The following is a 12,130-nucleotide window of genomic DNA, read 5'->3' on the forward strand; positions in this document are numbered from 1 at the left end:
TTACAAGCACCCATCACAAGACTACCATTTTGGATAGGAAAAACTGAGCTCATAGAGTTTAAGAAACTTGGTACACATTACAGTCAATGAGGGGCAAAGATAAGATTTAAATTTAGTCATTCTTAACCTACAAGGTACATGTTCAAGTTTGGTGGCATGAATGAGTGTCGGATATAGGCCCTTGCGTACCTCATCCAGTATGGAAAGTTGATTTATTCCAGAGGCCTCTCGAGGTTGTGGCATCCCGCCTCCCAGTCCACCCATGTACAACCCTGAACAGGAGACCAATATCTGTATCTCTTGCAGTCTCTGTCTTGGTCTCTCTCTGAATCGTTTCAGAAGGACATCACTGGGTGCTTCTACCCAGAGGGATAGAAACCACAGCTTCAAGTTGCTAGCAACTGAGTGGTCATTTAATCCCAACTTCATCCCAGCATATTTGGAATCCCTCCCAGATCCCCAAACCTGAGGGCCTGTGGCAGTGGAATGTCCCTACTCCATGGGGGTTCCCTGTTCCACCCTTAGACACCTAGCAGTCATTTTTATGAGAGAATAAAACTTCCACTCATTGGTTTTAGTCTGTTTTGGGGAGTCACTTTCACTTCACATTTTAAAAAATACTTCCAGCACAATCTATGCTTTTCCACTCTATTTTTCCCAGACTAAATGCTACTCTGTTCTTTTGGCAGTTCTTCATAGAATCTGATTTCCAGACTCATTTCTTTGGTTACATTGTTTTACACTCACTCATGTCTAGTGGCACTCAACCATAGCCCACTGGGGTACTGTGAACCTTTTATGACTGCGTCGCTAAATGTCTGTCAGGGTACATACAGTTTATTTTTGCACGACTGCTTAGATGCTCTGTTATAGCTATTTGCGTCATCAGGAGCATTGGCTGGATGGAGGCATGGGATATGAAGCAGGTCAGGGTACAACTTGTAGCCATATTTATTGGAATATGTGAGGACTCTACTAAGGGGTATAGGATGTAGCTGAGACAGGGCAGTACACAAGTCTAGTCACACAATGAGCCAGTGCTACAAGGGGCATAACCAGAGAGATAAATCTGGCTGACTTTAAACACTGTAGGACACTACTTTCCAGGGGAGGGCCTGCACTTTTTTCTCAGCTGACTTACTATGGCAGATATATAGTATTCACCATGACTTCTAGTTTTCTTCTCTTTTAGGACACACAGCAGGATTACTATTAGTATTTTGCCCCTTGAAGTCAGACACTTCTAAGTTCAACTAATAAGAGCTGGTGCATGACTGGCCATGCTTCTTTTCCTGCTGTGACATACCCTGGTGCCATAAGATGGTAGGGTCTCTGTTAGCCTAGGTTCCTCCCAAAGTGATTATATCAAGAAATCTGAAAAATCTCTTCAGACATATTCTACTTTTCATGTGTTCTACATGAGAAATAAACCTTTCTTATTGTTGTAGTTATATGTCTGGGCTTATAATTTTACAGTTTAAATTCATTAGTGTTAAAGAATTAACTGGCAAGAGCAATGGGACTCTTTGCTATACATTTAAAAAAGGAAATCCAGGGTTGAAGATGACAGAGGAAGTGACATCTGCAGCATCCTACTTTGTTTCAGTCATGCATTTTGGAAAATGTCCTGATCAAAGTATGTTGTAAACAGAAAAATATGAAGCACTTCCTTTGTTATTCTTTCAGTTTTCTGCCTACAACTTCAGTGAGTATTGGAAATGTGATCCAAGTAGCAAAGAACAAGGCTGAGGAAGAGTTAAATTTACTCATGGCATACACAGAGAGAAAGAGAGGGAGGAAGGGAGGGAGGGAGGGAGAGAGAGAGAGAGACAGAGAGACAGAGAGAGAGAAGGAGGAGAAGGAGGAGGAAGAGGAGGAGGAGGAGGAGATGATGATGATGATGATTTGGAGAGAATGCTTTTATTGGGAATAGCAAAAAGGCCATGACCAAATGCTACTTACCAGAACACTGAAGTCCATTGCCTTTATATCCCTGCTTGCATTTGCACTTGAAGGATCCTTGGGTGTTAAGGCAATTGGCATGGAGGCTGCATGTATGGGTATTCACAGCACATTCATTTATATCTAAAAATGTGAACATTCTATTGAACAACTTTGTAGTAATAGAGCTTGCTGAAAGATTGTATCTTACATGTGAACAACTCCAAGAACAACCACTCAATACCCCAACAAACCAAGTGTTTCCTGAGAACTGAAAAGGGTTCAAAATTCCAGGCCCACTGGCTGAGAGTCCTGGCTTTGCCTGATGCCTGGTTGGTATGAAGGGAGTGTGTTGGAAGCTCATCTCCTTATAGCAATTTCATGTCCTGCTTAGGACATGAACGCTGTTGAAATCTATAAGATTCTCAGTTTCTTTAACATCCTCATGCATATATTTAGAACTAAATAACAATATGAGAAAATGAATTCTATATTTGGAAGGGCTTGAAGCTCCTAACAAACAAAAGACAAGATGGGCCAGGAATCACTGACATCATTTGAACTCACAGCCATAGGCATTTTGTTCACAGCTTGCCAGGAGAAAGGGTCAGGCTGGTCTGAGCTCGTCTGCTGGATTTACAGCAGGAAAACTGGCTAAATTCCATTCAAGTAAGAGGTGCATTTACTCTGTTTTCCACCTCACATTCTATGCATTTGTAGACAAGCACAAAAATAGTTTATTGTTTTTAAGTCAGCCACACAAGGAGCTCATCACTTTTCAAATGTTAAAGATTTGTTTCCTTGTGAAGCTTTCCATGTGGATTCAGAACTTGTCCTGTGGAACTTCGCTGTAGGGCTGGCAATCTGTGACACAGTCACTGGATTACACAGCTGGATGGTCTGCAGAATGTGGGGAACCAAGCTCATGACAACCATGGATTTCATGAGCCTGTTTAGGATGACCTTTGTATCTGAGGACATTTGAGGGAAAAGCTGTGGAGGTTTCCCAAGATGGTTCAAAATCCAACAAAGGAATGTTGCCCCAACATGACTACACAAGACATGTCCTGAGAAGCCCTGAGTGGAGGATTGAAAGAAATCCAATTTTTCCCAACTGTTAGCTTTCCATGTCATGCACACACTATATGAATAGAACTCTAGAGAGAGCCCAAATTTCCCTTAACTATGGGACAGTATGCCAAGGGGAATGGGAATGCATCCAGAGGTTCTTCAGGTACCTCACATGCTCTTTGAGACTTGGGACCTCTTCACAAAGACATCAAATATTTGAAATTATGAAGATTAGGCCAAGAGTTGAATGGTACCAGGATCTCAGCAGAGAGTGATTTTGGTGACTATGGAAATGGAACATTTTATTTAGAGCCTGAACTATGAAAGGGTTAAAAGAGAAGAGAGGAAAGAGCATGCTCCTTTAAGTCCTTCATACATTTTTCTAAAGCCATCCTGATGGAAACTGTTATGAATGGACCACTGAGGTCTTGTTAAGTCTTTCTTTTATCAAATATAAATAGCATTTCACTGTTCCCAGTGAACAGTGAAGAACCACTGTGAACAATTGGAGACAGAGCCAAAAGTATAAACAAAACCTACCAAATAAAAATAATCCCTCAGGAACCATCTCAAGATATTTGCCTTCATAATAGAGCTATATTCCTTACTTTAAGTCTTTATTGACCTGGCTTTATCACTAATATGTTATTGGAGATCCCTAAATGCCAGAAGCTTAGACAATTTAATCTTTTTGTGTTGTTAAGTTGGTAAGTATAGTAGGTGGTTCAATTAACAGACTGAATTGACATCAAAATATCTATAGAGAAAGCCTACAGGCTTAGTGGAGGTGGAGAGAGAAAAAAGGAAAAGGTACCACTGAATCTTACCTACACAATCATATCGGCCACTGATATATTTCAGTTCGAAACCAATGTGGCATTTGCAATAGTAGCTTCCAAATGTGTTCATACATCTTCGGTTGTATGGGCAGACTGCTTTGCCGGAGGCACATTCATCAATGTCTAGGGTGTGGAAGCAGACGGTGTTAGTGACTGCAAGAAAAGTACTTCCAATGCACACATGCACACTTGCATGCATCCCTCACATCCCCACCATGCAGTAAGCATATACATGTGCAGTTCCCTTGCTTAGAAAATCAGTTATCTAGTGGCAATATCATATCTTCCTGGAAGTATTCTAGATTCCCACTGGGTACACATAAAATTCTTCCCTTCATGAATTTATTTCACCACGTATATCTTTTCTTGGAGGAGTTACCTTGCTGTTAAACTTACGCAGCTCTTCTGGGGCATCGTGTGTGTCTGGCACTTGGTACCTATGCATTACATGTGTGCTTAATGAATAAATATTTTCCTCAGCTACTAATTATATTGTATAACATACACAATTTTTGAAGATAGACTCAACTATACTTTAAGCAAACCAAATGTACAGACATTTAAGGTTTGCATTTTACAAAAGAATTAAATAACAACCCCCTTCAAGGCTCCTGTAATAATAACTCAAATCATAGAAATGTGGTTGTATAGGAATGCACTTCTGCATAAATTGTAGGTCAAGTGTAATTGTACAATGAAGCCATTTATCTAACAATAGGCGTGTCCCTTTTCTACCATGAGAGCGTTATCACAGAGGGACTGATAGCTATCTTCACCAATCCACTAAGACTCAGGCTTTGCTTTAACTTTCAGACATCAAATCAAGTAGATGTTTTGTTGTCCTTTTGGTTTTTTTTTTTTCACATTAAAAATTCAGAGTTTATTTGAGCAGACATGGATTTGTGAATCAGGCAGCTCCAGACCAGGCAGTGACCTGTGGTTAAACATGCAAGTTGGTGCTAGCTTATTGTTTCCCTTGCATTCTTAAAATAACAAATAAGTGTTAAATTGACCAAAATTATTGTTCAGTGATCATTTTCATGTGCATCATCTTTCTTTTCCAATTAAAATGGCATACAACAAATCAAAGAAGTAAGTAAAAACTTGGATTCACTTTGGTCAAGATTTAGCCTTGTCATGTAAATCCTATTACTAAAGAGTACTAAACTTTGTAAACATAATTAAATCTTTGATTCCTCTCAAAGAGAAGACAACATTTTAATTTACATGTATATATATTTTAAAGTTGCTTAACTGAATTAGAATCTATTTGGCTGATCTTACTAAATGCAGTCATTATTAAATTATATATATTTAGGATAAATAAACATCCAGCATATTGACTGAAAAATATTTCTATTATATTGAAGAAGTAAGGGTTATTGAATCATACTTGTATTTGCTTATTTAAACCAAAGAATATGAAGAACTCTTTCAACATTCTAGTTTCATTTGATATCCCTTATTAAGACTATGTGCTCACTTGATCTAAATATTATGCATATTTAGTGCAATAAAATTGCTATGATATTGTATGCATATACAATATATAATACATTGTATATATCACATACAATATATTGTATATAACAATATGATGGTTGAACATAATTCAAATTCACAAAGGAACCAAAACACAAAAATGGATTAAATGTTTCAGTCACTGAGGGTGCTCAGTGGGTGCCCTACCCATAGCCCCTTAGCCCTCAAAGTGAATGCTTGCTGGATTCATGACATTCTGCTTTGATCCCCACGTGGGTTAAGCTGGGAGGACTGGGGAGTCACCCTTGAAGCAGACTTCCATCAGTGAAGGGCAGGAGTTGATGGAAAAACACCCAGCTTCCTTGTCCCAGAGGGAAAACTCTTGAGGTGGTTTTCCCTGGTCTTCCAGGGTACCCATAGCCCATTTAACCTGCCCATTGAATTTACCCAGTGCTTGCTTATACCTTCCTTCCTTTCCTTGGATCACCTCCCTACTCCAGTATTTCCTGGGATCACCTCCAAAAATCAACTACTTGCTCACCCTACAACTTAAGATACAATATAAAATAAGGGAGAGTGAGGGACCAAAGTTGTAAGCCATAGGTTTGATTAAATTCAGTTATAAGTGAAGGCTCAATTAATATGATTGATTTAATCTGCTCATTTTTTCTAGTCAGAAATAATTATGGAATATTTAGTTTATATAATTAGGGCAAGTTTTAAGACAATATGAAATTGATTACATGCTAATTAAAAAACGTAGATGGTATATACTATTTTTGCTAATGTCCTAGTGAAGAAAAATAAGCAAATGGATTTTCTCCAGGAAAATATAATTTAGAACTTGGAATAAAGCCCAATGGCCATTAGGATCTTACCCATTGAACGAGTAGTGGAGTATCTATTGGATAATAATTAAAGTAAAATATGCAAGGTAAACATGCTAAAAATAAAATTACCTCTATTCTTTTTTCCACTATAGCATAAGGCAGTCAGGACTACAAGAGAAATATATTCCTGTATTTTTCCTAATAGCCCAAAGTATGTCTGGCACACAAAAGGCTAAAGATATCATCTCAGAAATGGACATAAATCTGCATTTTAAGAGTTTGCAACGTCTGCTCAAGAAGTTGATGGTGATGAGTGGAAAAAGGACTTCAGTAAAAGGGAAGTCAAGGGAAGAGGTGAAATGGAGGTGATTCATGCTGTTCTACCTAGACAGACTCTTCCATTTGGGGCCAGGCGGAGTCCTGAAGATGGACACAGACACCGTGGCCCTTCTTCTGTGTCTTCGCAGCCATACTGGCAGTTTGTCCTGGCACACGTCCTAGAGTCTGCAAAAGTACAGAGGATTATTAGCCTATACTCACTGAAATACTACGAAACTATCTCTGAATTCTGGGATGTTAAATGTCACCCATGGTTTCTAGTCTGAGTCCCAAACAGAAAGCCAAAAGGAATCTGGACATGGTCAGTGTCTTGGTGGCCCTGGGCCAAATCCTACTCATGGTATTTTTTGTTGGTAAATACATTGACCTTGGGCATGCAGCCCACAGACTGCATCTCTCTCTCCCCTTCTATGTGCTCAGTCACTCCTTTATGTCACTTGGCTGATCTCTAAAAGGTAAAAAGCAACCACTGATGTAGATTATCAATCTGAGCAAATGGGTGAGAGAACCCACTCTACAGATCTTTTCACATATATATTGCTTCAGTGGGAGTCACTTCCATCATAAGACTTGGTCTTTCAGGTACTTGTATTAGAAAATGTGGCAGATACAGCTGATCAGCTGCTTGAGAGGCGTTCTGCACCTCTTTTTTTCTTGCCATTTTCACCGTCGAGGCTGGGAAGCCAAATACATATTTTTTCCCCCAGTTTCCCTTGCAGTAAGGGGTACCCACGTGACTCAGTATGGCCAATAAAGTATAAAGATAAGTCCAATCAGAGGGTGGGGTTTCTGCAGAAGATGTTGCTGAATGGTAAAAGGAAGGAGAAGCATGAAAGAGTTCTTGGTTTGCTTGTGTCACCTCCATCTCCTTATTGTTATCCACCTTCAATACATGTATGACATCTAGAGCTGAGCTAGCCATGCTGTCACTACAAGGCCATAAGCATGAAAATAAAATCAGTACTCTGAGGTCTGTGAGGACTGAGTCCTTACTGAGCTACTCTGGAACTGCTTGCCTCTAGGTTTTTTTTTTTTTTCTTCAGTAAATGACATATTTTAGTTGGATTTTTCTGTCACTTTTTGCTAAACATAACTTGCCTCACAAAAATGTACTTCCTTAGCAGGGATCCAGTACATGTGGATCATAAATGCATGAAGCTAAAGAGATCTTATGGTTCCAGTCCACACGAGGAGGTGAATATATTCCCTCCATCACATGCCAGTCACCCAGAGGAACAAGAGACTGCAAGAAGCCAGGTGGAATAAAATCAGCACCCAGGAGAGAAGGCTAGGGCTACACTTTAAGGTATAAACAGGGAGTGGCAGGTAATCCCTACATATATAGAAACAGAATGAGAACACAGATATGGGGAACAAAACAATGTAACAAACATCTATTGATGGTTATATTACTCATGTCTTCTTTTCTTTTTAGTTATCTTCTTTTAAACTTAAGCCTAAAAATCTGAGACAATTCTATCTTTCCATTTTGAAAAAAAAAATACCTTTTTTGGGGGGGGCACTGACTGAAGTTTTCATGGAATGTTCCAGAAATATTCATTAGTATATGTCTTTCTAAAAATTTTAAGTGATCACTCTAAAAGCCTAGATAGTGGTCCCCTGTGGGGAGGGCTCAGGAGAGGAGGTTCTGGTGGTAGTTACAAGGGTTCTTGCCTTACAAGAATTCATTAAGCTATGCATTTGTTTCATGTGGGTTTCTGTTTAATTTATAATAATAAGGATATTTTCAAAAACACTTTAGATGCCTGCTTTATCTCTTAGGCTTGCTTATTAATGGATACTCTGAGTGAATGGAGGTCTAGGGGCATTTTTGCCAGAGTGACAGGACAAGGAGGAGCCAGGGGTTGGTGAGTCATTACACTAAGCAAGATTGTATAACCTTGGGAAATCCCATGGTGGGCTGGTGAGTCTATGTGACTGCAACCTAGGAAGCTGGCTGAATCACAGGGCTTGGGTTTGTTGGGGACTTTAGGGCAGAGGGAAGAGACACAGGGAGAGAGGAGTGGAGGTGGGAAGGCAGGCAGGGAGCATGGGTTTGCCTTTCAGCTGTAACATTAAACCTGAAAAGCCTCCCCTCTCAACAAACGAATGGATATAGACTCTCACCCTCCCACAGGACAGAGGTTTTCTTTATCACAGAGGGCTTTTCTTTTCAGGAATGTGAGTCGAAATATATTTCCAGTGAGACTCACTAATCTTTGGGAGCAGGGCAAGGGGCGTGAGAAAGGTAGCTAGTGGGCAGGATTGATGGCCAGAGATGGCGTGAAAATTTATTACCTCCCTAAAAACAATATACTCATTTTGTTCACCATGCTTACTTTCATGATGGAACCCAACCCATCCCTGTACATATGGAGATAGATAATTTATTTTCTCCAGTTAGTTTTTTTTATTTATAAATTAAGTGTCTAGAAGAGGCAAATCCATAGAGACAGAAAGCAGATTAGTGGCTGCCAAGAGCAGTGAGGAGGCGGAGTGGGGAGTGACTGCTAATGGAGGTTTCCTTTTGGGGTGATGAAGATGTTTTGGAAGTTGATAGTGGTGATGCTTATACAATATTGTGAAGGTACTGAATGCCACTGAATTGTATACTTTAAAGTGGTCAAGATGATCAATTTTATGGTTTATTTTATCATAATTTTTAAAAAGGTAACTGCTCAAAGATGTTTTAGTCTGGGGTGATGTTATAGATTTTTTTTTAAACAACTGCAGCCAGCCTTTCCCACACATGATATGGCAAAAGGCAAGTCTCAAACATTGACTGAGAGTTGCCTGGCTGCTGAAACTTACTCACACACGTGGCGTCTGGCATGAGCATGTGATTGCTGAGACAAAAGCACTTGTAGCTGCCATGTGTATTCACACATCTGTGTTGGCATGGCCGTGGTTTCACTCCGCACTCATTCACATCTGCAGGGGCAGGTAGAAAATGGAGAAAGGTTAACTGAATTGGGGAACATCCAGATGGGCAGTACCAGGTGCCAATCTTGGGAAGGACAAGTGAATTGACTTCCCTGGATCCTACCACTAACCTCCTCGTGAGTTATAAAATTCCATTTGGAAGGATTGGTGAGGATGTGGAACAAATGGAATGATCATTCAATGTTGGAGGGCATATAAATTGGGATAAGCACTTTAGAAAACTGGCAGAATTTCCTGAAGTTAGACAGAGACATACCCATGACCTGGTGATTCCAGTCTCAGGTTATATACCCAACAGAAACTTTGGATTATGCTCACCAAAAAAATCATACTAAAGTGATCATGATCATTATAGCACTAGTCTTAACAGCCTCAAACTGGAATTAATTCAATTACATCCTAACAGAGGGATAAAAAACTTGTATATTCAAGTAGTAGAACAATATACAGCAATGAAATTGAATAAACTACAACTATAGGCAACGATGGATGAACTTACAAACCTGATATTGAGTAGAAGCAGCTGGATACACAATACATACATACAGCATGATTCCATTTATATAAAGTTAAAAACAGGAGCAACTAATCTGTGATAGAAGAGGTCAACATACGGTTTTTTAATTGGGGGTGAAAGTGACTGGATAAGGCACTCTTCTGAGGTGGGGGTGGGGCTGCTAAATTTCTGGGTTTTGATCTGGATACCAGTTACACCAGTGTTTGTGATAATTTATTAAGTTGTACATTTTTGACATATGCACAATTCTATGGGTATAATATTTGAATAAAAGTTAGAAATATACAACTTAGATATTTCTGCCTTTAATGCCTTCCTAAGCAGCCTATGACAGATAGCAAGAGCATTGTTGTGATTTTGGTGGGCTCTGGGCTGGCTCCTGGCTCACACCCTTCTAGAGGGAACCCTTGGCAGGCAGCCACTTGGGATTAGATTGGAGGACATTTAATGCCAGGTAAAGACTTTTACAAGATGTTGTTAAATGATAAGACAAGTTTATAAAGCTATGCATATAGATCAACCCAAAATTTGTTTAAGAAAAAGTAAAACAAAACAAAAATATACATGGAAAAAAAAAAAGCCTGGGAGGATATGCTCTCAACGCTAGTCATGGATGTCATTAAGGTGGTAATAATAAAGGTATCTTTCTTTTCTGTGCTTTTCAATGTTTTCTGAAAAAACAGTTTAAACATTAAGACCAGGTAATATTTTCCTTAAAATAAAAAATGACACAGGAGGAAAATAAATCTTTAAAAAGGATTATGAGTAAAGGATGTGGTCTTTGGGAATGTGCTCATATGTGAGGGACTTCATATCTTAACTCCCCCAAGGAAGATACAGAAAGGAGAAAACCACCAAATTTCACAGGAACAGGTAATGTGTGCCCTTGAAAATAAAGAAGTGGCTGCTGTTGCTTCTGAAAAAGATCCTTATATGGAGATTTTCTAATACCTCAGCTGGACATTTGAAACTCCCTTCTCCATTGCCTGTCTCCTCTACCCTACCATCTTCCTCACATACCTTAACTGTTTTTAAAGGGGGAAATTGAAAAAATGCTGATTGGACATACTGGGAAACCGAGGACTATCCCATCACTTGGCCCTCACTTAGAGATGACTCACTCATCTGTGGACAGAGCATTTTGAGGAAAGACATCAGTTGAGAGCTGAGGCCTGTTGCCATGAATGGATATATGTGGACTTTGACTCAGGCTGCCATGGGGCAGGGAGGCTGTGGGGAGAAGACAGACAATCCTAAAATTTGAGCTAACTGGACCATTCCCTCAATGTTATATTTTCCTGGGACTTGAAAACTGGCATGAAAAACATGATTTCTATTTCAAATCTCTTGACAAAGTATCTTGGTATAGAATCCAAAACATATGGAAAAGCAAGTTTTCTGGTGTGAAACCTCCGTAAGGGATACAGCTGACTTATCACTTATGATGCACCTCTCTCAAGCAGTTGGATGGAGTTCTAAGAAGCACCGCTGGGGCTCCTGATCTCCATGCTGGATAGGACAGAGGAGATTCAGAGATTTTTCTCAGAGGTTGCAGGGTTGGCAGCTCAAAGAAAGGCTGCTTCAGTGTACGTTGCTAACGTCTGGGCTTGGCAGCAAGGACTGGGAATGGTAGAGTGGAGTGGGTACTGCCCTTCACTGAAATTTCACTCTCCCTTCCAGAACTCTGGCAGCTTAAGAATAAGCTAAACTTGATTTGCTGCTCTTTACTCAACTTTATTATAGGACTGGGAACACTTTCTAAATTATTCTAAGTTTGTTCATGCCAGGGCTTCTCAACCTCTGTTGACAGTTGAGTCCAGATTATTCTTTGATGTAGAGGCTTTTCTGTGCATTGTAGGATGTTCAGTAGAATCCCTGCTTTGTACTCATTAGATACCAGCACCACCTCCAAATGTCTTTAGACACTGCCAGATGTACCCTGGGGTAAGGCTCCTAGATTTGGTAAATAAAAATACAGTCCCAGTTGAATTTGAATTCCAGATAAATGACTAAATACTTTAAAGTATAGGTATGCCCCAAACAATATTTGGAACAAACATGTATTATTCAATTAGTTGTTGTTTATCTGAAATTTAAATGTAAATGGCCATCTGTATTTTATCTGGCAACTCTCCCTGAAAGATGAAATCATCCAGGTTGAGAACTAC

General features: G+C 39.6%; 1 protein-coding gene across 3 annotated transcripts in view; it reads right to left on the reverse strand.

Annotated features, from left to right (window-relative positions):
* Egfl6 (EGF like domain multiple 6) overlaps window positions 1-12,130 on the reverse strand; it is a 79,437-nt gene that overhangs the window by 25,010 nt on the left and 42,297 nt on the right. For all 3 annotated transcript variants that reach the window (XM_074064391.1, XM_074064390.1, XM_074064392.1), the window contains exons 4-7: window positions 9,314-9,433; window positions 6,548-6,667; window positions 3,840-3,974; window positions 1,963-2,085 (exon numbers count right to left, since the gene is read on the reverse strand). In XM_074064391.1, coding sequence (XP_073920492.1) covers window positions 1,963-2,085; window positions 3,840-3,974; window positions 6,548-6,667; window positions 9,314-9,433 — 498 coding nt within the window. The remainder of the gene's footprint in view (window positions 1-1,962; window positions 2,086-3,839; window positions 3,975-6,547; window positions 6,668-9,313; window positions 9,434-12,130) is intronic.

This window comes from Castor canadensis, chromosome X (assembly GCF_047511655.1).
Source record: "Castor canadensis chromosome X, mCasCan1.hap1v2, whole genome shotgun sequence".
Lineage (NCBI taxonomy): Eukaryota > Metazoa > Chordata > Mammalia > Rodentia > Castoridae > Castor > Castor canadensis.